Raw genomic sequence first — 25,920 nt, 5'->3', positions numbered from 1 at the left:
GTTGCCTAGGACTCATCTGGGCATAAGATGGAAGCAGAAGGAGCGCAGCAAGCAGAGGCAAGCACGTGGTGAAAGGCGGGCTTTGGAAATATTGTCAATCGGGTTGTACCATGAGTTCCTTGTACAACATATGTGGTGGTGTTCTCTGGATCGGAATCCTGGGTATGTCTGACTCAGTGAGGGTAGTTCTTTAACTCTCAGGAGTTCCTGAGATAACCAGAATGTAGCCACATTTTACCTTGCTCTCCAAGTCAGTTTGATCCCTGGGATTCCAAAGAACCCACCTTGAAAATACTGGTCCACTGTTGCTGACAGACTCCAATGACTGTACACTAATCTCATAACATTTTGTCCCTCTAGGCTCCATTTTTCCCCTCTCTTACCTGCCTCCCAACCTGAATCCCCCACTTCCCTCTTCTGCCAGCCTCCTCAACCCTATTTCACCCTACCCTCCATTCCACTTCTTTTCCCCTTGACAGACTTTGGCTCCCAGATCTCTATAGGGAATAAGTCCCTAGATAAGTGCATGGTAATCAACTGATATGGAACTTTGGAGAACTTTTTATTGTTTAAAAGTCATAATTGAAGCTTCAAAAAACATACAACCCAACGAGTCCCACCCCCATACCCCCTCTCCCCAGAGGAGAACATGGGGTTACCCCCTCCTATTCTGCTGGCCAGGACCCTGCCCTGGGGAGCCTGCCTGTCCTCCACCTGCCGAGCCACTGGCTGGAGAGAGGCCCTGTGGTCAGGTGGGGGTCAGTCCCCGTCCCCCACCCCTGCACATGCACAGTCTGTGAGACACTGTGGGGGAAGAGGCTCTCCGGAAAAGGGGGGCCTCAGAGGGGGAAGACACAGAGCCAGCCCCCACTCACCCCTACCCCTCCCCAGCCACCCTGTTCAAGGGAAGCTGTCATCGTCATCTTCAGCCATCTCCTTAGCAAACTCCAGATCCTGCTGCTCTCGTTCACGCCGCTCCTGGACAAAAGGGATCAAGGGATCAAGGTCTTGGGCTGTGTGGAAACACTCCTTCCTCTCCCAACTACAATAACTAATAATGAAAATGCACCAAGGGCAGCAGCTCAAATGCCCCCCAACATCTGTGACTCTCTTCTCCCTGCTGCAAGGCAAGGTTTTTCACAATCAAAGACGTAAGTGCTTACCTCTGCAGACTCGAGGTCCTTGTTGTAAGATTTGGGAGGGAACCTCATGGCCTAAAGGGAAAGATAGTCAGAGGTCAAGACTCATGAGACTGAACCAAGTTTACAAACCTAGTGTTTTTCAACTATGTCACTTAAGAGAAGCAGAAAGACTGACATGTATGAAGGATACTGCATTGGATATCTGGATACCTGACCTCTAATTCTGGCTGTTATACCCATTAATAAGTATAATGGAAGCTCCCAGAAGGCAATCTCACTTTTGTATTTTTACCTTCAGTGCTTTGTGTGTAGCTTACTAAATTCTTAATGTGTTGCAACTAGTGTGCTACTTCAAGAAAGTCATTTAGGCTCTATGAATCTTAGTTTGCTTATCTGTAAAATGAAAAAGTTGGATTAGATGACCTTTAAGGGTTCTTTCAGCTCTTATATCCCAGTTTTTGTAGTTGAGCTGGGACTGGGGAGTATTAACCAACTCTACACTGAAAGCACATGACAAACAGATACTTCATAAAGCCCACTGGCTTATGGGGATCAGCTCGGGATGCTCACCTTGACAGACATATTGTGGATGTCTAGACAGAAGGAGATGCGCTGGTGAAAAGCCAACTGAGGCTCTCGGGTAGAATAAATGTCAATCATCTCCTTGGACTGGACGTATCCCTTTTCGTGGTTGATGCTAGCCTCTATGACACCATCTCGGATGGCCTATAAGCCCCACAGTGAAGAGAACAAAAAGGGATTGTCAGATAAGTCAGAAAAATCCTGAAGGATATAGATTATGTTATAATATAGTACATAATATATTATAATATATATATATTCTTTTGCTTTCATATTCCCACAATATTCTCTCATCTTGTTTCTGCCTCTGAAGGTAAGTAAAAGAAAGAATCCACTTGACTATGTTAGAAAAGCTATCACTCTTCTTCCCAGGAAAAACTGACAATGCTAAGAGACTATATTCTCCTTTCCTCCCTGTCCCCCAGCATCCCTATGTCCCTTAACCTGTAGGAAGATAATGAGTTGGGCCACAGTTTGGTCTCTGACTCATTCCCACCTTGGCAACAATGAACTCTGCATCCTCTGGGCTATCCAGCTGCAGCTTCTGGGCAATGTCAGCCAGGGAGATTCGGGAGTAGGAGAGGCTGATCATACGCACACCTTGGAGAGGAAGGAGGGGCAGAATGAGCACAGGTCTCTCCCAAACACACACCTTTTGAAGAATCTCAGCCATGGAGAAGTTCCTTCAATAAATCCCCAAATCTTGATCCATACCTGTTTTAATTACATTGTGTCGCAGTCGTATGATCAAGGTGTAGGTCCCATCTGCCTGAAACTTTTCTCCAAACTGATCCAGAACCAGGTTGAACTTGGCTAGGTTTCCTGTCCTGACAGCTGAGAGATAAGAAAAGTTGGAATAAGGGAGGAGAGAGGGAGGTCGAAGCAGGACTCTTGGGGTGTGCGGCAGCCCGGCTCTACCTTGGGTCAGAAGAAAGTAGGGCATGAGGGAGCGCTTGAGTGAGGGCTGACGAAACTGTAGTCGGTCTGGGATCTCCCCCAGCAGTAGCTCCACCACAATGAGCAGCTTGTGCACCTGGGGAAGGAATGGTGAAATGAAAAGCTGAAATCTTCAAATGAGAAACACTGGACAAAAGTTTAGTCCCATGCCAGGAGGTTAGGAGAACCGTGCTTTGGAGGCAAATTTTAAGAACCTCAAGCACACCAGCCACATACCTGTCTCTAAACTTAATTTTAGCTATTCACAGGGAAGGTTTCTATCCCATGCTGATTTCAGACAAAAGCTCTAACACGTGTTCCCATTTCCTATATGCTTGCTCAGTTCTTGTTCAGAGAGGATAAAACAGCTGTCCTCAAGACTACTTGTCAGTGAAATGGGAGAGGCATGCACGGCAATTTCAGGGACATCAAAACTCACTGATCTGTTACATGGAGTTGGTTTAAAGACCTGCTAAATGCTAGGCATAGATCAGGTGGGCTGGTAGTTTAGGGCTATAAGAGAAACGGGAAGGGAGAAGAAGGGAGAAGGTGGCAGACTGGACCTGGGGGTGAAGTTAAAGGTGGCTGGGCCGGAAGGTGTTAGCTAGAAAATGGGAAGCAAAGAAAGGCAACTTCAGTGGTCTAAAGGCCATAAATGTGATCCCCTGGGCAGCAGTGTGGGATGGCTTTGGAGGATGAAGTTCTGGGGTACCTATAGAGGGGAAGAGAGGAGAACAGTACGGGCAGGGTGGGGGTACAGGGGTGTCGTGAAGGAAGAGGGAGCTGCACTAGCAGAAAAGTTCACTGCTGGCTCTACCTGCCTCTCCCTTAAATAAATTAAAGTGTATTTAAACATTTTTTCCTCCACTGATTAAAGTTTTACATTCCCCATTTGCAGTTTTAAAATGAATTATTAAATGTTTTTGTTCTACTCAAAAAAACCTCAACGAGGCCGGTTTTAAGTTGCTTTTTACTTGTCTGTGATCCTTAAATGCAATTATCACTGTCAGTGGCACCTGAAAGAAAGTTTCCAATTTCCTGGTGCAGGGCTACAGATTGGTAAAGCAGAAAGCCATCACAAATCTCTCCTCCAGGAGGGAGAGACACCTAGCTACCCCTTCGTGTGTGTGTGAGGTTGACAGAGGTCTTACACACATACACAGTGCACGTGATTTTGGACTTTTCCAATGTACTGATCAGTTATGCTGACTTTTTTCCCTCTCTAAAAAGTACCTGTCATATGCGATGGCTCTCTGGGAGAAGGACATATACAGGTAATGCTATGGTGATGTAAGAAATGGAAAATATCAATAAAAAACTTATTAAAAAAGTAACAAATCTCCCTTCATTATCTGAAGAATCTGGAGGGGAAGCTGGGAGGGCTGGCCTCATGATTCATCAGATGCCTGGCCCCCTTTCAAGCCACAGATCTTGCCCACCCCTCTCCCCTCCAATTATGCACAACTGTTTTCCTTGTGCTCCATCCCATGATCTTTTACCCCAATGTTTACCAGATGTTAAAAACTAAAGCTCTTAGTTGGTTGTGGCTTGTAAAGAGATTTTAGTATTTCTATCTTCAGTGATAAGCTGTCTGATGCCTTTGTATCTATTCTTCCTTCCATCAGAAATGTTCTCTCCAACTTCTCTCTCAGCCTGTCAAAATTTTACCCATCCTTTGAGGCCACTCCTCCCCCATAAAGCCTTCTCTGGAGGTAGACCTCTGCCCATACAACTCATGCTGGACTGGCCTATATGATCTTATTTGATCCTCACCACAATCTAGATGTTGACTGTACAAACCTCATTTTACTGATTAAGAAATTAAGTAAAGGAACTTGTTCAAAGATACAGGTTACTTAGTGACAGAACTGAGACTTGAACCCAGATCTTCTAACTCCAAGTTTAAAGTTATCTGAGGGCAGGAACTATGTCTTATACTTCTTTTACATCCTCTAAAATGCTAAGAATGTAATAAATACCAAATATCTGTCAACTGCTAAAGGGCTTACAAGGCCAAATTTATTCCGTGTGTGGTCAGGTCAACATCATAGAGATAGATCCTGGCCATAGAGGGCACCTCCACTTTAGGTCAATAATCTCGTAAGAGCACCAACTTAGTCAGCCCTGGTCTAGGTGAGAGCCTATGGCTGGATCAGAGCAACCAGAATAAATGGCTCCAAGCCCATTTCTCAATGATTCTGAATCAGGAATGGCACCCTAAAATTCCTCTTAAACTGCAAGGTTCTAGAAAAAGTTGTATAAGTCTCTTAGTATAGTGTTATATATAAAAAAAACTTACTAAAATTTTAATGAAGATGTGAGGGACAATCAGGAGTGGAGGGGAGAGAGAGCAAGAGAGAAATGATGGCTGCTCCTTACTGTCTGTTTGAAGCCAACAGCTGTGTGTTGGGGGGCCTTGCGTAAAGCATTGGTCATCGTTCTTCGGGCCTCTGAGTATTCCAGCTGGATGGCTTTGATTCGCCCTGCATGTATAGGGAAAAATGGAAGGAGAGCATAAACTACCGCAACCCCGTCTCTAATCCAGAGCCTCTATACTCCTAACTGAACTGTCCCCTCCCATATCCATACTAAGGAGCTCCACTGGGGAATGCCCATTCTCCTGGCAAAGAGGAACGTGGCATATCCCACAGCTCCTTCTGGAGAGTGGGTAAGGGTCCCCTTGCTCACCTGTGTAGTAGAGGTACCTTGCCCACTCATTGTTGTTGGCTTGCTCAGGGAACACGGACTTGGACACCAGTTTCTCAGCCTGGTCATACAGGCTGTAATGCAGGTAGTTTCGCAATAGGAGGTTAAGCAGAGTGGCTTGGCCATCCGCATCATGCCTAAGAGTGGCCGTCCGTAACCTGGCATGTAGGAAGCTGCAAGGAGAGAGTCTGTGAGCACTGACTAGACCAATCCCTCTAACTACTCATTACTCTTGCCCCCTTAACAGTTACATAGTTTACACCTCCTCACATGTCTTTAAAACTGAAAAGTAGAGATCACGTTTCCTTTTGGTATCTCCCCCTGTCAACCCTGAGTTCTATCCAGAAGTAACAGTCTGTGGTCTCAATGATCTCAGTGGACTAAGAGGCATGCAGCAGTGCACAAGCCAGAGAATGGTGGGCATGGAGTTGGGCAGATCTGGGTTCAAATTCCAAATCCTGCTTTTCCTAGGCCCTTAAGACAATGGCTGGTGATCTGCCATAGTAGAGAGTTCTCAAAGCTGCAGAGATGACACATCAATGGACCAACCCTTGACTGCTCACAACCTGGCCAGAGGTTCCCTTACCTGCGCACCACATCCAGCTTGTCTAAGAATTCATAGACACGGGCATGGTAATAATAACACTTTGCTGCCACCAGGTCCAGGGCTCGGCGGTTCTGGGTACTGATTTTCTGCATGAGGTCATCAGAAACCCTTTGTGCCTAGAAAGGGAGTGAAAAGAAATGTGAGTGTGTGTGTGAGTGGGTGTGTGGTGTAAACTGGGATATGTAAGACAGAAGTCTGAACTAAGCATCTATAGCTTCCCCAGTCCAAGAACCTGGCTGCTATTCTCTTGTTCCTTGTGCTCTAGAAGAGTGACTGGAAGAAGCTAGTGGTATTGTGAACAGGATGACCAACTCTACCTCCCTCAATAAGTAAGGGATGACTGATGACTGCTTGTCCAATGACATTACCATCTATTCAGGATGGCAATGAGGGGTCCTCCCTTGGTGGAAAGTTAAGGGAATAACAACATTGGAGGGTCAGTAAATTGTCAAGTAAAAAACAGTTCTTAATGACCCGATGGTCAGAAACTGGATACAGTTTTTCCAATCATTCTACATATATCTTATATATTTTGTTCCAAAACCCCTTATGCCAGCATAGTTCATAGAGCAATACTTGTTGGGCCATGTTCACCACCACTATGGTTCCCCGCTTAATACCTCTTTGTAGCGCTTGCTGTTCATCAGGTAGATGACCATGAGAAGCTGGAGATATGCCTCCACTTCAGGTAAGAGAGGGGCTGAGGCAGCTTTTCCTGTCCTGGGACGGAACTGCAAATCTGCTTCTGTATCCATGGGCTAGAAGAAATTAGTGCCATTTAGGAAGTACCCCAATTAAAAATGCTTACAATGTGCTCAACACTATTGGTTTGGACATATAAGACATATTTCTAAGTCTCAAAAGTTTACAATTTAACAGGAGAAACAAATATATCATGTATAAAAAGATACGAAAGAAGTTATAATTAATTGTTAAATTATGTGAAACAGACATGCAATATAAAATATCTGGACCTTCTGAAGTCATAAGGCAGCAGCAACTGTTTCAAGGGGAAAAACGGAAATGCTAAATTGCCTTTTTTGCGGGGAGGTAAGATCGGGACAAAGGTTTCCTTATCTCATCCAGGCTGGTAGTGCAATAGACCCAATCCCACTACTGATCAGTACAGGAATTCTGACTTGCTTGTCTCTGACTTGGGCATCTTTACTCCTCCTTAGACAAATCCACTTTAAGGAGGTTCACCGTATTGATGCTGATCTTAGCGTGGATACCTGTCTTGGTCGATTGCAACTCAGAACTGCCAAGCTCAAGTGACCTACCAGCCTTGGCCTCCGCAGAATCAAATACAGGTGTGTACTATCATGCTAGTACATGCTACTCACAGATCTAAGTCAGTATGTTGCTTCAAGATTATAAATATATATACTTCAAAAATTCCCATCTGATATATTTAGAGATGTTAAGACTCATTAAAATTTGAGGAAATTGCTTTTTAACCCTTCTTTTTCAGTTTTTCTGGGGAAAAAAAAGTTCTGTTTCTTCCATTATTACATCACTGCATTTCCTAAGCTTTCATATCTAACACTGACTATGAAAATCAAAGGCTTTTAGAAGTTCACTATGTATTTGGGATGGAAACCTAGATCTTGGGCTAGGCCTTGAAGGACAGGTTAAGATGTGGGTAGGAAAAAGGAAGAAGGGAGAGCTTTGGGTGGGAGGTCTAAAATATAAACAGAAGTAAGAACGAGCATGGCACGTTCATAGGACAGTTAAGATAACCCTAATCATACAAGAAGTACAAATGGGGAACAGAAGGATTCCCTGCCTTTTCTGGACAGGGAGAGGAGACTGTAAGGCTGTAAGAAGGCTGGTTTCTTTGGCTAACTGAAGGTGTTCCTGAAACATTAACTGTCCAAGCAGAACTTTCTCGATCATGTCTTCACACTGTATATTCAAGACTTAGGCGCCAGTTAAAATCAAATATGAGAGGTGCTGACCTGGTCAAGGGGATCTGCAGGGAGGAAAGTCAGCCTAGTATACACGCTTTATGATGGTCTGACCCACTCACCTCTTCCAAGAAGGCGAGTAAGAAATCACGGGTGGCATTACAGGAGGTGAAAAAGCCAAGGACAGCCTTGTAGAGAACATAGGGGTTGAGACGACGTGAAGTGGAAGGTAGCATCCGAAGGGCCCTCAGTACAAAGCGGGGCTCCTTGCCTGACACAGCCTTCTCCAGCTGCTTCACATGCTCCTTGATGTCTGTAGAGGACCAGATGATTAAAGATGCCCTTTTACACCCCCACTCTAACCTATAGCTTGCCCTTCTGCAAGCACTAAGTTACATTTGGGACTTTCCTTTACAGCAGGGGCTAGCAACCTTGTTAGCCCTGAATGTGACTACTGGGGTTGTAGAGCGTTTATAAATATCTTGTTTGCAGTCTGAAAGCATAGCCAGAAAACAAGGAAAAAAAGGGAGTAGGGGGCAGAGGAGTGAAAAATGAGATTCATCTGACAGGGAGTAATGATGCCAACAATAATCACTCAGTGGCACTTGAGCCCTAGAGATTTGTCTTTAATATCTTAAATAGAAGTTCCAAGTGCACAAACATATGCATGTGACAAGCATCCTAGTAGTCCTGCCCCTGACAGCTACTCGATGTGTGACCAGGAGCAAGTCACTTAATCTATCATATCAGGTTCCCAAGCAACTCTTTAGGACTCAAGTTATAGAGAAGTTGGTTTGAACCTGTTAAACTTAGTTCCTCACATCTATGACACCACAGGTCCAATTTTAAAAACAACATATCATCAGGAAATTTCTCACTGTAATGGTTGGAAGACCTCAAAACTGCCACCACTATAGACGATGTAAGCGCAGATGCACCCATCCCAATGTTTCTGAGAGGCCTATGGGATTCACTAACAGTCACTGACTAGACCACTGGTCCTCAAACTTTTTGGTCTCTTATTTTCTTGAAAATTACTGAGGATTCCTCTCTTTTGTTTACCTGCATTACGTGTACTGATATTCACTATATTAGAAATGTGAAAACCTTGGTATGGTTATGAAAATAGTTTTAATTGGTACAGGAGGAAAAGATTCTCAACCCCTTTTCTGGCCAGGGAAATGAGACTTTAAGGCTGAATGAAGGCAGTTCACATTGGTTCCATAGAAAGATAGCCCCGATACCTGTGGGATACGTGTGAAATGATCTCCTGAAAACGGGGCATCTAAGAAACCGAATGTTACAGAGTACTCTCAACTTTTACACAAAACAGTTCTCTTCCACAATGAGGACAAAGCAAGTGGGGACAGACAACCCAAGAACTAGAAGGTCTCGGGAGGCAAAAGCACCTGGTAGCAAGGAAGGAGGTAGCGGTAGGACCCTCCTCCCAACCCAACCAAGGGGAAGACCCAAGTGGGTGTATGGGTCAGTGTATGTGCCAGTAGAGACTGGAAGATCTGGTGCCAGAATGGGCTCGGTGCAAGAGAAACAAGGAAGTGGGAAAGTGGATCACAGCCTTCATTATGCCAGCCTGCCGAAGGCACCGGGAGCAGGGTGGCGTCCGGCCGCCGAGCATGCATGCACGCAGGGGTCCCGGCCAGATGTCACGTCCACTTCAGGCCGGTCTCGGGGCGGGGGCAGCAGGGCAACCCCCGGGAAGGGGGCATGCCGGGTGGGGTGGGGCTGGAGATAATCCCGGGTGGGATTGGAGAGGGGGCTCGGGGACCCCCGGGGGCTGGAGGGGTGGGAGGAACCCCCACCCCCACCCCTCCGCAGCAGGCGCGGCCCGGACCCGGACCCTCACCCTCCAAGGTGACTGTGTCCAGCTCCCGCTGGGAGCGCTCTGCCAAGGCCACTTTGCCCTCGCCTTCCCCGGCTGCTCCGCCGGCCGCCGCCGCCGCCTCTTCCTTCATCTCCACATCCAGGGGGGCGGCCGGGGGGGGCGGCGGCGGCGGAGGAGGCGGCGGCTCTTGCTCTCCCCCGCCGGGCGGCTGCTTCGCCTTGTCGGCGCCGCGGCGCCGCGCTGAGCCCTCTTGCTTCATGGCGCCCGGAGTCCCGGGGCGCGGCCTAGTCTGGGGGGCCGGAGCCGGGGCCTCTCGTGAGCGCTCGTGCCGGGGACCGGGGGCGCCGAACAGGGCCTGTGCGCGCGCGCGCGGGCTCGCGTCCTGGCGCACGATGACGGAGCAGCTGCAAACCCTTCCCCGGCGTTGGGGCTTCTGGGACATGCCCAGGCCCTAGGGGCCGATAGCCGAGTAGGAACAGGGGGAAGAAATCAAGCACAGAACTGCAGGCCTGAGGCTGACGTAACGAGAGAGGGGTGGAGGATCGGGGAGGAGCCAATCTGCGACTTCCCACCCCGCCCCGCCCAGCCGTCCGCTCCGGGTTGGTGTGTTTATTTTATTTTTAATTTTCCTCCGGAGTGTACTCTCCCGTGTTTGTCCACCAGGGGTCACCTTAGGCTCAAACTGGGACTATCCCGCTCCTCCACTCTCCGCTCCTCTCGCTTGTTAAATTAGGCGCGGCCAATCCGGGCGCTCATCTCCAAGTTCTTCCCGCGAGCACCCGGAGCCTCGAGGTGCGCTTGCGTGTCCGTCTGTCAACTGCCGGCGGCCCGCGGCGCGGCGCGCGCGTGGGGAGGGCCCGGGGGCGAGGAGAGGACAGGGCGGGGAGGAGGGAAAGAAGCACAAGCCAGGGCGACGGAGCGGGGTGGGAAGCACTCCGTGGGGATGGGGTCGCGGGATGGGGGCTGGGGACGCCGCAGGGCGTGGGGTTCGGGGGACCCCAGGGTGGCCGGGATCCCCGGGCGAGGGTCCGGGGGTGGGGCGCCCACTCAGGCTTTCAGCCCCCGGAGGTGCTCCAGGAGAGTCGACCTCCCCTTTTTACGTGGGGGGAAACTGAGGCTCGGAGAAAGGAAGGGATTTGCCTTAGGGCACACACCTGGAGTCGGTGCAGTGTCTTTCCTGGCCTCCAGATCTGTGCTTTTCTCACTCACTAGGCCAGGCTCTCCGGAGGACAGGTTCAGATTCACTGGATTTAAAGCTAGCTGGAAGGAACCTTTCGGAGATTGTTTAGCCCATGGAGTCAGCAGTTAGATTTCGGAGGAGAGTTTGTGAACTTGGATGGGAAAAATACACATCTTCATTTTAAATTTATGTCTTATGTAATCAATATATTAATTATATTATAAAACATGGCATTGACAAAATAAGATACTGTACTATATTGATTATACATTATAATACATTGACTATAATGTTATATATTGATTATAATTATGCTATAATAGAATATACTGATTATAATTTATAATTAAAGAGTTATAATTAGAACTTGAAATTTAGCATTTCCCTTAATTATGAATGTAGGAAATAAATTGAAAGAGTCCATGCCCATAGACACAAAAAGGTTAAGAATCCCTGGTCTATTACAACTCTTATTTTACAGAGGAAGAAAACAGGGCTGAGGCAGTGAAGTAGCTTTGCTGATTCCCTCCAAATCCATTGTTTTTTCTGTTGATCCAGTATGTTTCCCAAGAATCCCTCACAGGAAACAAGTACCCTGAATCTGTTGTTTTCAGTCCCAGCAGAGGAATTTATGGGTGTGTGGGGGTGTGTGTGTGTGTGTGTGTATGTCTGTGTCTGTGTCTGTGTTCCCATGTCCTCTGGCCCAGTGCTCCATAACTAGGACTCATATGAACCACATCCAGTCTTGTGAGTCTTACTCTCTTTGTCTCATGCTTTGGGGGGAAATCCCCAAAACAAAGCTTAGGAATAGCTTGTGTCTAGGTCTTCTCAAATCTTTGTGTCAGGGTCCCTGACTCCTTCATAGGCACTCAAGCTACTAAATGCACTTTGAGTGTGCGTGGCTAGGCGTTTCACCCTGCTGAAAATGGGTAAGATGAAAAAGACTAACAGGAACCCAGGAATGAACCCAGAAGCATAAAGCCCTCAAACAGCCCATTAGACTCCCTGTAATATTGACCTCACTTCTTGGAAACCTGAATACAGTTGAGGAACTGCAGGCATTCTCTGATGCTGGGTTGGTGGAAACCAGATGGGCATCTCAGGCAAAGGAAGTTTTGCTCAGCAGATTCAACCCTAAGATTTCCTCAATGCCTATACTTGTTAATCTGCCAGCTATGACTAAGTAAATCTTTTCCTAATTTTTGATGACTTTAGAGTCTCATTTTGTTCCAGTATCCCGCATATACTACCAGGGGACTGGTGTGAGTCCAGGTTCAGCCCCAAACACTACTTTGGGGGCTACTGAACAAGCAGGAAACCTGTACTTTCTGAGCACCTCATGAGATCTGGGCATGTTGGGAAGGTCCAGATCTCCTGGTCCTCCCATGTGTTAGTCTTTCAGCTTCTGTTGTTTGTTTTAATAAGCATTTATTAAGCTCCTACAATGTACCAGGTATTTGCTTTATAAATATCTCATTTGATACGACAGTCCTGTGAGGTGAGGACTATTGTTATTCCCATTTTACAGTTGAGGAAACTGAGGCAGAAAAAGGTTAAGTGATTTGCCTGGTTACACAGCTAACAGGTATCTGAGGCTGGATTTGAACTCAAGTAGTCCTGACTGCGGGACCAGTGATATGTCTGTTGCTCCACCTTGCGTTAGTGAGCCTCTTCCTTCTCCAAAAGGTTTGCTTTGGAAAAAAAAAATCTTCATTTAGGAGATCAGTGCGTGAATGCTTGGACTTCAGATCATCCACAAGTCAACACACAAAGACTAGGAAAGTAACAAATATTTGGGGAAGTAATACATAGAAAAGACCAAAATATACAGAGTAAACTGAAAATGATGGGGAAGAGAGAGATAACAGCTGGAGGGGATCAGCAAAGAGTTCTTGAAGGTCCTCCTGAACTTGGAAGGAAGCTAAGGGTTCTAAGAAGGGGAAGAGAAGAGGGAGTGCGTTCCAGGCACGAGGGATGGTTTGGACATAGGCACAGAAATGGAAGATTGTTGTGCAAGGGGAACAAGTGGACCAGTGTAGCTGGATTATAGAGTGTGTTTCATATGCTTGGAACCAGATTGTGAAGGGCTTTAAGTGGTTAACAAAGGAGTTGACCTAGAAGCAATAGCTCCTGGAGTTTTATTTTTTTATTTCTTTTTTGCTATTGGAGCTTTATAAGCGGGGTAATGACATGATCAGACCTGTGCTCTAAGAACACTGATTTGGTAACTGTAGGAGATAAACAGACAAGAGGTAAGAGGCAGAAGCCAATGCTATTGTTATAGTCAAGGCAAGAGATAGGGGCACTGTTTCTCTTGGTAGATTGTTGGATGTTCAAGAAGTATTTGATGAATGAATGAAATATTTAGGGAACACGTATGTTCAGTTTGGTAGGAGGTGGGGAGGAAGAGGAGAAGAGACAGGATTTTTGCACCATTAAAAGTTTTTGGAAAGTTCCTTAATGATTTAGTCCAGCCCTTGTATTTTAAAGAGGCAGAACTGGTGTTTAGAGTGGTTAAGTGATTTGTTACAGGTAGTTCAGATAATGTGTATCAAAGGATGCTGTTGTCAAAAGGCACCAGGCGTTTCATGTAGGTGGGCAAGAGTTATGAAGAAAGAAAATAAACAAGCTTCATTATTATAATTTATGAGTCCTCCACCCTTCTGGATTTTCAGGCTCTGAGCTCATTTCTTTATAATGATTATATCAAAAGGAGATAACTACATGCTCCATCCATGAGCAATGTAGCAAAGCTTTGGAAGACACCCACTGGTGGAGCAGGATTACTTGATGCAAAGCCTTTGGAAGCTGGTCATGAATTCTTAGGGAGTGAGAGAACCAGTCTTAGGGAAGAAAAGAATAGAGAAGTGATTCCTTTGACTCATGACCCTTGGAAAACTGACCATCTAATAAGACTTACTCAGTTCTGTTTTTGAAATTGATGGGTTTTATTTTGACACAATCACTTCCAAGAAACAACCTCCTCCCTCCTAAGAATGATGCCTTCCCTTACTGAAAGGTAAGCCAACTGGATTTTCTGCAATATACCATTAAACCATTCCAACAAAACGTTCCGAGACCTTCTTAATCTTAGCGTCTTCTCTCCGACTACCTCCATTTTATCCAGTACATATCATCTTTGAACATAATTGTTTGCATATTGTCTCTCTCATTAGACTGACCTCTTTGAGAGCACAGGGACTGTTTTTTATCTTTCTATGTATTCCTCGCACTTAGTAGAGTGTCTAGCCACATAGTAAGTGCTTAATAAAGCATTGTTGACTGGCATATTAGTTGTGGCTTCAGTGTTTTTATTTTTGAATTTAGTTAAAACCTCAGTTAAGGTAGGGGTGTTGTAAATCTGACTTTTTATTAGGTTTTAATGCATATTACATCAACCAGTTGTCTTTCTAATCCACAACGCCTTCTAATTAGGCACGTCAGGGGCTAAAACTCTGAATGATAATGAAGACACAACCCTTAATAATATAGTGACTGGAATTTTCTAGATTAATCTTTTATCTGGGTTATTCCCTTCATCTAGTTTAGACTCTTCATCGATCTATCTGAGTCATTTTGGAAGGTTGTGCTGCTACTACTTCTGAAAATAATGTCCAGTCTCTTGGTCTTTCATTTTCAACATCTTCTGTCCTTACTATAGTCTTATAACCCTCAAAGGGCTCCTGATTAGATTGTTTGGAGATGTTTCCCATTTTTGGAGCTGCTATTTCATACTCTCTCAATTTCTGCTGATTTCTGTCCTTGTTTTTTTGAGCAGTAGTTCTCAAAATGTCCATGCAACATTGATTCCTCCAAGCAGTTTGTAAACACTCTTGTAGTATTATTAATGTTTGTAATGGTATTTGGTCCTAGGAGCGTTTTCTCTTCTGCATTCCCTTTCTGTTTGAATAACTGGAGAGAATAAATTGTGTCCACTGATGGTTTGGGATAATAACTAGTGGGGACAAGACAGAAAGAAGAAGGGAAGATCTACAGAGAGCAGTTCTAACAGTTGGGAAGAGATGTAGGATTCTGGAGTTCCGGGTTTTTAAAAATTTGTTTGTTTTGCTTGGGGTGGGGACCTAAGGACACAAAAATCTTTTGAGTCTTGTCCTCTCTTCATCTGACAAACTGGGGAGTGTAGAAAGGCAAGAAATTGAAGAAAGGAAAAGAAGTCTATTCTCATCCTCACTTTGCTTCCCATGGGAAGCAGCAGGTCAAGACTGAACTAGGTAGGGAATTGATTCGCTGTGGAAGTCCTTGTATTTGGATGTGGCTCATAATTGACATATCTTTGAGATTCAAATTCAAAAATGCTTTTCTCTTTTTAATAAAATTTTCTTTTGAAATCCTGAGAACCACATGAGGAAATTGGCCCAGTATATTGGAAGGTATCATACAGATAGGTTTTTGGGTATCTTGGGTAGGGACCATGAGGCAAGAGAATGAGAAACTCCTATAAAGTAGCCATAGGCCCTTTGTGTAAATGAATCTTTTACAAAAGGTCTACAAAATATGTAGTCATTCTTGTTATGTTACATTTCCCTTTCTGGCTTGAATTAATTATTCACACATGATAATTAAAAACAAAGCAAAAGAGATAATTAAAATCTCATTCTTGCTTTTCTAATGAGATTTTTTTGGGGGGGGAAGGCAAGTGAAAATGAGTGGGATAGGTCATATTCTTCCTTGTCTAAGTGATCTTCAGGGTTTGTTTGTTTTTTTAAAGAACCACTTCTTTTAGAGGGTTTAAATTTCAACTGATGGACAGTGTCAGGGAGGGCAGAGATTAAGGATCTTGGACCTAAAATCCTCCATATGAGTGAGATTTCTTTCATCTTCAGTAACTGTCTTTTGGTGGTTCTGAATGTTATAGCAGTAAGAACAGAGAGGAGCTTGAGGGAAGGTAGTCTAAGAGAATGGAGGCAGGAGGCAGGGGGAAAAAGAGGTTAGGCATGCTTGGTTAGCAACTGTATGAAGGAGAGACTGGCATACAGGGCACAGAGTTGGGGGAGTGTGTCAGGATCCCAGTTATACTTGAAGCCTGATCTCTGCATTTCCAGGCCACTCAGCCCCACCAGAGCCTCAGTGAAGGTCAATTCCTCATCACCAAGGGAGGATAGTAGCTCAGGCTTCAAGGGAAATAAACCTTCCTCAGTGCGTGAAAAGTTCTGCTCCATAACACTCTCCACCTAGAAGAAAAACAAGGTAAACAAAAGGGATTGAGAACCTCCTCTTTGTTTTGTCTCCGAAGACACACACATGTTCATGAAGGACCCTTTCCACTTTGCCCCTTTTCTCAGAATTAGACAATGAAACCCAGAGAATGGTTCAGTTTCATACTGCTTCCCTCTTCCTGTGAGACTATGACAGGTATGCTCTTGCTACCCTATTCCTGGATTGAGGGAGGGATACAGAAGGAGGAGGAAGTATAGTGACAAGTGACAAGATTGCTGAACCTGGGAGTCAGAACACTTGGATTTCAGGCCTGGCTCTGTCATGTATTAGGTATGGGGTCACTCACTTCTTTTGGGATATATTTCATCTATTACATGAAGGTTTTGGATTAGCAGATCTCTGAGGTCCCAGCTTTAAAATCATATTTTCTGTTGTCATGCATTGAAGTCTGATCTGTGGCTACCTTCTCCCCAAACTCTTCCTCTTACCAGTGTCAGCTGCAGGGGCAAGATCTTCATCTCCATAGACTTTGCTAGTAGTTTATGTTGGGCTTCAGTCAGCTCTAAAAACAGGAGGCATTGTTATGTGGGTTGGATAAAAGGGGCCATCAGAAAAACTTTCTCAGGGACTGAGGATCTTCCACTGGTCTTGGCCCTTCCACCTCCCTTTCTGGAGTGCTCTTACATTTACCTGTCAAGGCTCCAAGGAAATACAGAATTCCTTCTACAACATCACGGGAGAGTTCAATGTCTTTTGGGCTGGCCTCCAGGGACACAGGATGCCCCTTGTTGAGGGCTTCTTCAAACTGTGGGTGAAAAAGAAAACCTACTGATCTACTGTCCCTCCTAACTTCTCTGATTTAGAACCCAGAACTCATCGTTCTGAAGAAGAAAGGTTCCAAACTGGTCTGCTTCCAATCCCATTCTAATGATGTGCCCCTCATACCCACTGCCAACTTTCTTTCACTCACCGTAAATTTTTACCCAGAGAGCAGTGAGACATATGCTTTGGAGAAGGACCTCCATTGTTTGCTCTCTTTTAGGAGTAAGGAAGGAGTAGCAGTGGCCTATTCGGGTGCCTAGCTAGATTTGAAAAGGGTATCCTGTTTTCCCTTCTATATCTAGTAAATTGTGAGTACTCTCCTACGTTTCTCCCAAGGACTTGCCTCCCTCTGCCTGCCCTCTTCATGGAACCTAACCACCCCTGAAAACTTCTTCTATTATACTGGGTCTCAGTGCCTCACCGAGAGCTCTAAGTCTTGGAGGTCTTGTTTCTTTCCCAGAAGGCTTCTGAGGGACTTGAGCAGTGATGCCTGCCCTTCCCTGCTCAACTTGTCCACCTGATGAACCTCACTTTGAACTTCTTTCTTAAGTGACCCAAAATCTTCTGGAACTTCAGCTGTGTATGCAGAAAAAAATAGAAAACAATTACCTTACATACATACTCCTAACCCCTTTCATCTGGTGCCCTGCCCAAAATAGTTTCTTTTTCTTTAGTACTCCTCCATTTAGATCCCCACACTCTGGTCTTTAGCTTGAATTGTGCCTTACCTCTTCTCTTATTCTGAGACCTATAAAATAATCCATTGGATCTGATTTGTTTTACTTAGTATTGGGAATAGTGAGAGTCCAATCCTTATCTGCAGCTGAGATGGTAGAACGGTTTTTTCCCTGGCTACTGAAGACAATAACTTCTCAGGGAGATGGCAGCATTTACAGTGGGACTTCTTCAGAGGTTGATAGGCATGGTAACAACTAGGGAACAGACTGAACCATTCATGGAGACTCTGCCCTGCAGCCTGATACCCCAAGAATGTTTCTAGTTGGTGTCACAGAGGACCTTTGACCCTGAATATGGCTTAGACCCCTGGGACCTGAGATTTAGCAGCTATCCCCTCTCTTGCATGCTTATAGGGAAAACTCACAAATCTCCTTACAAATATCAGATGTCTGGATAACTGGAATGAGAAAGGAAAACAAACGGATAAGAGCATCAGCCTGAAGCATCTTACCAATATAAAGCTCATGTCTATATAGCATATTGTGGTTTACGAAATACTTTAAATATACAGTCTCATTTGACCTATTTATTATTTCACTTTATAGATGAGGGAACTCAGATTCATAAAGATTAAGTAATCCCTTGCTCAGGGTCACTCAGTTGTAAGATATGGGCATAACACTAAGAGTAGGGAAATGTCCTAACTGTTTCTAAGAGGGCCCCGTCCTTTTAAGAACCAAACCACTGTCTCACCATTCCTTCCTTCTCTGGAAGATAAGAAGGAAACAGAGTCATGGTGAGTGGAGAATTTGGTGGGGTAGGGGAAAGGAAAGGACTAAATCTTTGGTCAATGGGGCAAACTTCATATGGCCTTTACAACACCAGGCCTTGACCAGAAGGATACTGGACAGTTAGTGGGTGGATCAATAATCACTGCCACTGGAATCTTGAGGACCTGGGCCTACGAGAGCAGACTTGCTGAGAATCTTCCCTAAAGATTTCCCACTAATTTGAATAATTTGGAAATCATCGATTTTTTTTTCTTTTTAAGAAAAAACCTTCAGGGGCACTACCTCTTCTGAGCTCCTAGCAATTCCATAGGAAAATGGATAAGAAAAGCTTGATATTTTGAAAGTCAGAGTAAAGACAAGTATAATAATCTGAAAGGAAACACACTTACAGGAGAATATTTTCTCTTCAGGCTTTTCTGGATAAATAAAATAAAAATCAGCATCATCTGATCAGCAGCATCATCAGCATGACATCTATTCCTACTTTTTTTTCCCTCAGCAACATTTTATAATGTAACACTTTTATTAGTGGTCATTATAAAAACATACTATTGGTACCTAGTCTCACAATTTGGGAGTAAATATCTCTACTTCTGTGAATGTTCAAACTCTGCCTTTCTGTTTGTGTCTGTTTTTATTGCTTTTGGTCTATGAGAACAAAGAAACCATTCTATCTTTATCCTTCTCCCTCCCCTGGTAAAAAACTGGGACCCAGAGGATAGTAGGGGAAAACTGTGAGGATATGGGAGTTAATAGAAGAAATTCATATACAGATTTAGAGTGTTGGTTTGATGGAACCCCAAAGGGTCTGTGGATAGATTTCAGGGCGGGGTTCCCTGACATGGATGGGGAAAAAATTATATTTTTATTTCAGTATAATTGGTTTCCTTTGAAAATCCTATGTGTTTTATACATTTAAAAACATTTTGAGATAAGGTTTATAGGTTTTTACCGGAGTGCCAAAGGTTCCCATGACCCAGAAAAGATTAGGATCCCCTGATTTAGAGTTCAAAGGGGTCTGATGGGTCATTTAGCCCAACTCTTTCATTATGCAGATGACAAGACTAAGGCCCAGAGAGATTATAGGACTTGTACCATATCCAGAGGTGTTGGGGAATGAAGGGAAGGGCTGCTGGGGCCTAGGGCCTTAGAGGCCAGAGTGATGGGGAGACTACAGGCTTTGTACTTGGGAGCAGTTGTACTCACCTTCAGTAGGGAAAGTTTTCAGGCTCTCATTGGACACATGGGGAATGTCTGGAGGGGTGAGGAAAGAGAGGAAAGAAATGGTGTTTGCTGCTTCTCTTACCTAAAGGCTTTTAGTGATCTTTGGAATCAAGCAGGTTTTCTTCCAGGCTGTCATTAGCTCATCTTGTGTAAGGTTTCATAAACCAAACAAGACTAATATGAAAAGGGCAGTACATTCTCTCAGGATTTGAACTCAGGCATTCTATTTTCCCTCTCCCCATCTCACAAGACTTTATCTCTAGGCTGCATTACTTGAAACATGATAATTTCCCTTCTTTTCCCAATCCATTCCACAGCTCCCAGAAGAACAGATCAAGGACACTTAACAATTGGGAAGAGGGTCCAACAGATTCCTGGTAGAGGAGAGACCCTGATTCCCTGGGCCTCTACTCACCCCAGTCATCTTTTCCTTTGATTACCAGTTGCCTCACCCGGAAGGCTAGGACACAGCCCTTGGGAATGGTGATAGCCTCCTTGTGGTCTACGGACCCCTAGGATTAGAAAACACAGATCAGGAAACCTGTAGAAACCCTCAGTTTGAATTTGCTCCCTGGTCTTCCCTTCCTAATTGCTTTTCACAAATGGCCAAATTCCATGGCATCCATTTCAAAGCTGTTCCATCAGTTTTAACTATTCATCTAACTACCTTTATCTCCTTTGCTGACTCAGACTCACTAACCCAGCTAGGCAAACCTGTTCTTAGGCCGATCCCAACTTGCAACCTTCACAGGCCCTTCTCTCCTTCCTCTTAGCTTTAGCATCCTAGTTATCCACTCCTCAGTCTCCATCCATCTTCATGTCTTTCAGGAAGCCGCCTTCCTTTCCTGGCTGCAAGATGCAGCAACAGCGGTCCAAGAACCACCCACAGAAAATCAAAACTTACCTGTCCATGTCTCCCCCAGAGACGTTATGCCTCTAAGACATGATACATACTACCTGGGGGTGGACTATGGAAGGTAGGAGCTTAATCATTGCGCTCTAAATTGTCCCAAAGGGCCAAAACCTTGCACCACCCCTACTGCTTGTGTAGTACAAGCAGTACACTGGAGTTTGTGCTCATTAATCACTATTCACTCAAGTATACTCACTACTCTGGAGTTTTGCTCTCCTACTTAGGTTTCCATTTCCCAAGAACAGGCTATCCTGAAGCTCCTATCTCCAGTCATTTGTGTAGATGCCTCCTACAAATCAGTGTGATTTGGAACAATTTTCTTCATCTCTCATGGCCTTAGCTTTCTCATCTGTAAAATCTTTGTTCAGAAGAGAGCAAGAGTGCAAGTTGTTGATCCCTTTAAAGTTCACCTCGGCTCTTCCTGGGACTGCAAAGTGACTCAGTGGATAGAGCGTTGGAATCAGGAAGATTCATCTCCCTGAGTTCCAGTGGGGCCTCAGATGCTAGCTGTGTGACTCTGGGCAAGTTACTTAACCCTGTTTGCTTCAGTTTCCTTATCTGTAAAATGAGCTGGAGAAGGAAATGGCAAACTACTCTAGGGTCTTTGCCAAGAAAACTCCAAGTGGAGTCACAAAAACTCCAATACTACTGAAACAACTGAACAACTCAGTGAAAATTCCTTTTCAACACATCCCTCCTCTCCCTAGTCTTATGTGTCCTAGGACAGTGGGGCACACAGGCACCCACCATAGGCTACCCTAGAGGCCAAGACATATCTCTTAGAAGTGGCCAGGATGTAACCTAGCCCAAGTGTGTGTGTGTGTGGACACTCCCTTGAATATCCCTATTACAGGTGTTCCTAAGGTTTTCACTGGGCCAAGGACTGACTTCCACATTTGTTTCTTCTTAGGACCCAGCACAAGGCTCTATACTCCTAGGATCAGGAAAGGGACTTTTAGTGTAACTGACTGGACTGGGGACAGGATGCAAGAAAGGCAGAAAAAGCGATTGGGCACAGAGTATTAGGGAAAGGGTATTAGACAGATGTAGAGTGCTGACTGGAGATGGAGGCACTGGCAGGGCTGGTCTCTTTCTTCCTTAAGTTTCTGGGTGTTTTGCTGGATGGGAATGGGGAAACCAGACCTGTAGGCCCAAAGGGGCAAAGAAGGGGAGGGATAAGCATCCTGAAGCTTTCCCAGCATTCTCCAGGGTGATCTCCTTCACAGTTTCCACAACTTCCATCACCACATACAGGTTCTCCCCGCGTTCCTTTATCTCCTTTAGGAATGAGTGCTCAGGCACGAGCTTCCTGGAGTGAAAGAGACACAGAGAAGGTCAAGGCTGTACTTTATGCTAGTCAAGGCCCCCTTTATCCTGTTGCATTCTCAGTCCCCAGTACCTGAGAACCAGTTTGTACCCAAGGCTTCTAGCTGGTTGTGGCCCTAGATTTCTGAGCTGCCCAATCCTCATATCCTCTCCCTGCCTTACTCCTCATCTTTGACTCCCAGCTCCCACTGTATGCCACTTGAGAGCTGATGTTACATCCTCTGTGCAAACGTCCCAGAAACTCAAAGAGGGTGGCAAGGCATTAGAGCAGAACTGTGTGTTGCAACCAAAGTTGGGAACTGGCCTTCTTAGGTCATCTACCTTTGTGAGTGACTCAGAAACAGTCTGTATGGGTAGAGGGGTCACTAGCAAGTGGCTTCTGAAGTCATCTTTAGAGGCCGCAAAAGCCATAAGAATTCAAAAACACTTTAAAGTAGTTATGGTAAGATAAAATTCTGATCTGACTGTACCAAAAGTTAAATACAAAAAGTTCCTATTAGGAGGAATACTTTCAAGATGATTTGGTCACATTATGTGCAAAATGAGGGCCATAAGCCAGAAGGAATTGCTCCCCAGAGCTACCCCTATGAAGGTTACAAGTCAGGGTAGTAGTCTCAGGGTCCCTCTCTCATCCCAAGACCATGAGAAGTTTGGTAATGTTCCAGCCTTTCCTATAGATTCTCCTCCTCTCTCCTCACTTCAAGAAGTAGTTTTCCCCCTACCCTCACCTCTCCTTTAAGTCGTCCAGGGCTTTAGGAGAAACACTGAGAGACTGAACTTCTAGCATACTGCTATGTGAGAGCCCCGCAGTTCCTTTGACTTTCACTGTTTTGGGGACATCTACTTCACCCTCCACACGGGCATCCAGCATCTTCTTGAAGGAAAAGTTTCCGGTGTCTGATGGATCTGCGGGGATGAAAGGGGATGGGATGGGGTGCTGGACCAAAGATATTCCCAAACTCAGAATGGCATGGGGGCAACTGATCAACCCATCCTCCTTCCTCTATATGGGATGACATTGAACCAATCTCAACCATGGAGAGAGAGGCTGTGCTTTGCTAGCTGGATGATCAGGTCCATGTCTACCTCTGCTTTGTGCCTATCTGTGCCACAAACTGACCTGAAGGTGAGGTCCCTGGCTGAAGAAGGTCTAGGAGGGTATAGTCAGTGCGGACGTAACGGGCACCCCAGAATAATGTGCTCTTCCTCTTCCTTAGGACCAGGCAGAAGGGGTGGAAACGCTGGAAGTCAATGAGGCTGTCCAGGGGGGTCAGGTCCCCTCGGGGATTGAGCTGTCTGGCCAGACCCCGGGTGACATTTTCAAACATGGTCATTTTTCCTGGAGGGAGAGTAAAGATTCAGGTGGCTGCCAGAGAGAGAGAGAGAGAGAGAGAGAGAGAGAGAGAGAGAGATGGAGGGCAACCAGGTCATGGAGTGGCCCAGTAGGGTGTCTTTTGTAGAACTATAGAATCTTAGAGCTGGAAGAAACCTTAGAGATGAAACTGGACCAGCTGACATCTAAGGTTAACTCCACCTTGAAAATGTGAGTTCAAAGTAATTATATCATTTAGTGCCCTTATTTTACAGAAAAAGAAACTGAAGCCAAAAAAGGGTCACTGACTTGCTCAAGGTCAAATAGCTAGTGTCAGATAGGAACTAGGAGTACTCTCAGGGTGATGAGAGAGCAGAGATAGCTCTATTTTAGGCATTACAGTATAGTATAAAATATTCAAAAGTCAGAAGACCTAGGATCAAATCCTGACTCTGCTCCTTACTAGCTGTTACTTTAGTCACTTAAGTTCTTTGACCCTTAATCTCCTTATCTGTAAAGTGGAGTTCCTAATACTTGTGATGGTCAGCTAGTTGGGGCAGTGGATAGAGTGATAGGCCTGGAGTCAGGAAGACTCATTTTCCTGCATTCAAATTTGGCCTCAGACACTTATTAGCTATGTGACCCTGGGCAAGTCACTTAATAACCCAGTTTGCCTCAGTTTTCTCCTCTGTAAAAGGAGCTGGAGAAGGAAGTGGCAAACCAGTCAGTATCTTTGTCAAGAAAACCCCAAATGGGGTCACAAAGAGTCAGACACGATTGAAAAATGACTGAACAACAAAATACTTGTAATACTTCCCAGGGTTGTTGTGAGCATGAGATGAGATGAGGTTTTGAAAGTCCTGAAGCACGATATAAATCTAAGCTACTGCTGCCTGTAGCCTCGTCTTCCGGCTTGGACTGTGTTACTCTGGTTCAAATATAGGAGTCCTACCTGGATGGCGAGCACAGCTGAATCATCCTATGTGGGAGGGAGAGTGCTCCAACTCTGTGCCTGGAGCTGCCACACCTGTTCTTTGGGTAGCTGGGGAGAGAAGGGAAGAGGCACCTGCGAGGACCATTCTGACCTCATCAAATGAACCCAGTGTTTATGCCATGTTGTTGCTGTTCAGTCGTTTCAGTTGTGCCTGACTCTTTGTGGTTTTCTTGGCAGAGATACAGGAGTAGTTTGCCATTTCCTTCTCCAGGGACAAACAGGGTGACTTGCCCAAGGTCACACACAGGAATTTTCAGAGGCTGGATTTGGCCTCAGCTCTACCTGACTTCTAGCCCTTCATTCTGTTCACTGTACCACTTCGTTGTCTCATTTATGCCTTTGTTTCTGGCAGATTCTCAAAAGAGTAGAATAACCATTTTCAGAGCTGGCTGAGTTCACCCTCTTAATGCTAGGCCACTGGACAGTTTGTCCAGGGCTGCCTCTTCTCCTCCAGGAAGGGCCGAATAGGGTAGACTCTCCTGCCCAGGCCAGTCCAATGTGTATTTATTAAGTGCCTACTAAGTGCTACAAAGATGAAAATGAAAACAGTTCCTGCCTTTAAGGAGCTTAAATTCTACCTGTGGGTTACTTGTCTCTTTGTCTTCTAAGCGAGTTCCATTCTCTAAAGCAGCTTGATTGTTTCTCATTTACTGCCCCTCCCTTGCCCTCCAGGTCTCCCTTACACCACCACCCCCCCCCCCCCCATCCCCTTTTCCAAAATCTTTACCGAAGGATGGTGGTGGTTGGGTGCTGTCAGTTGGATGGAGATGTCACGTGCTGGATGGGTCAGCTGTTAATCCAATTTGGTCTTCACAGGGATTCTTGGGTTAAGAGAATCCCTGTGCTCAGTGGTGTCCTTGGTGGCTCTGCCTGATTTATGCCACTGTGGAGGGAAGGATGGAGGCCACTGAGATCCCACCCCACTGGCCACACTTCCGGGAGAACTGCATCAACCTGTTTTCCACGTGCCCTGCCCTGGGCCCCAGGCCCTGATTTGCTACATGGCGGAGGGGTTGGGTGGGGAGCTTCCAGGCAGGTGCCAGTGTGGGCGCTGGTAGTCAGACTAGGGTGGGAAGTAGCACCTGGATCAATGACTGAGGCTGGAGGGTGAAGGGTGGCCCAGGGTGAATATGTGTGGGATGTCCTTCTATACATTCTTCTGTGATGTTGGAGGAGAACAAGAGAGTTGTCGAGGAGAATCTTGGCTTCAGGATCAAATCTTGTCAAATCAAACAAGAAAACTCCTTTTTCTGGAGATTCTCTCAGGATTCTGAGCCACTGAAGAATAGGGTGTATTCTGTCAGTCTGTCCTTTAATCTCACTGATGTATTTCTATAGACAGAATATTACCGTCTTCAATTTTTAAAAATTAATTTTTTTCAGAAGACAAAAATTGATTTTTCTCTTCCTCTCACCCACTTAAAAAAACAAAACAAAACAAACAAACAAAAAACACCCTTGTAACAAATATCTGTACTCAAGCCAAACAAAGTCTCACATTGGTCCTGTCCAAAAATAGATCTCTTAGTCTGTACGCTGAGACCATCATCCCTCTGTCAGGAGGTGAAAAGTAGGCTTCATTAGTGGTCCTTCTTCAATTCTTTAGCTCCTTGGTACAATATGGATACTGATATATGTATGTGTGTATTCACACACTCGTAATGGACACAGACACATATGTATAGATGTGGAAGCCCAAAGAATTTGTGTCTCTGTATTTTAGTGGGAATAATACTGTTGGAATAGAGTTGGGCAGCTAGGTGATACAATGCATAGAGT

At 45.2% G+C, this 25,920-nt stretch overlaps 2 protein-coding genes and 1 long non-coding RNA gene across 5 annotated transcripts; 1 reads left to right on the top strand and 2 right to left on the bottom strand.

Annotated features, from left to right (window-relative positions):
• Positions 1-543: 543 nt before the first annotated feature.
• On the bottom strand, positions 544-10,164 carry PSMD3 (proteasome 26S subunit, non-ATPase 3). Its single transcript, XM_072646315.1, has 12 exons — positions 9,745-10,164; positions 8,003-8,193; positions 6,594-6,731; positions 5,953-6,089; positions 5,349-5,539; positions 5,040-5,143; positions 2,643-2,757; positions 2,439-2,558; positions 2,221-2,324; positions 1,713-1,868; positions 1,164-1,214; positions 544-978 (listed from the first exon to the last, which is right to left on the bottom strand). The coding sequence occupies exons 1-12, from the start codon at positions 9,980-9,982 to the stop codon at positions 901-903; spliced, it is 1,623 nt and encodes a 540-aa protein (XP_072502416.1). The 5' UTR covers positions 9,983-10,164; the 3' UTR covers positions 544-900.
• LOC140528466 (uncharacterized) lies at positions 10,132-11,269 on the top strand. The gene is made up of 2 exons (XR_011975196.1): positions 10,132-10,515; positions 10,936-11,269. It is a non-coding gene; the product is annotated as an uncharacterized lncRNA (long non-coding RNA).
• Positions 11,270-14,254: 2,985 nt separating this feature from the next.
• On the bottom strand, positions 14,255-25,047 carry LOC140528464 (gasdermin-A-like). Of its 3 annotated transcripts, XM_072646317.1 has the most exons (13): positions 24,869-25,047; positions 24,100-24,189; positions 22,956-23,174; positions 22,564-22,741; positions 21,653-21,818; positions 20,012-20,108; positions 19,579-19,626; positions 18,762-18,788; positions 18,018-18,038; positions 17,325-17,479; positions 16,772-16,886; positions 16,570-16,643; positions 14,255-16,095 (listed from the first exon to the last, which is right to left on the bottom strand). In XM_072646317.1, the coding sequence occupies exons 3-13, from the start codon at positions 23,167-23,169 to the stop codon at positions 15,853-15,855; spliced, it is 1,338 nt and encodes a 445-aa protein (XP_072502418.1). In that variant the 5' UTR covers positions 23,170-23,174; positions 24,100-24,189; positions 24,869-25,047; the 3' UTR covers positions 14,255-15,852. The 3 variants fall into 3 exon arrangements, with proteins under 3 accessions (XP_072502418.1, XP_072502419.1, XP_072502420.1); XM_072646318.1 differs by lacking the exon at positions 24,100-24,189 and having other exon boundaries at positions 24,869-25,046; XM_072646319.1 differs by lacking the exons at positions 18,018-18,038; positions 18,762-18,788.
• Between the last annotated feature and the right edge of the window lie 873 nt (positions 25,048-25,920).

This window comes from Notamacropus eugenii, chromosome 2 (assembly GCF_028372415.1).
Source record: "Notamacropus eugenii isolate mMacEug1 chromosome 2, mMacEug1.pri_v2, whole genome shotgun sequence".
Taxonomy (NCBI): Eukaryota; Metazoa; Chordata; class Mammalia; order Diprotodontia; family Macropodidae; genus Notamacropus; species Notamacropus eugenii.
The sequence above is the reverse complement of the archived record's forward strand: the minus strand, read 5'-3'. Positions and strand labels throughout refer to the sequence as shown.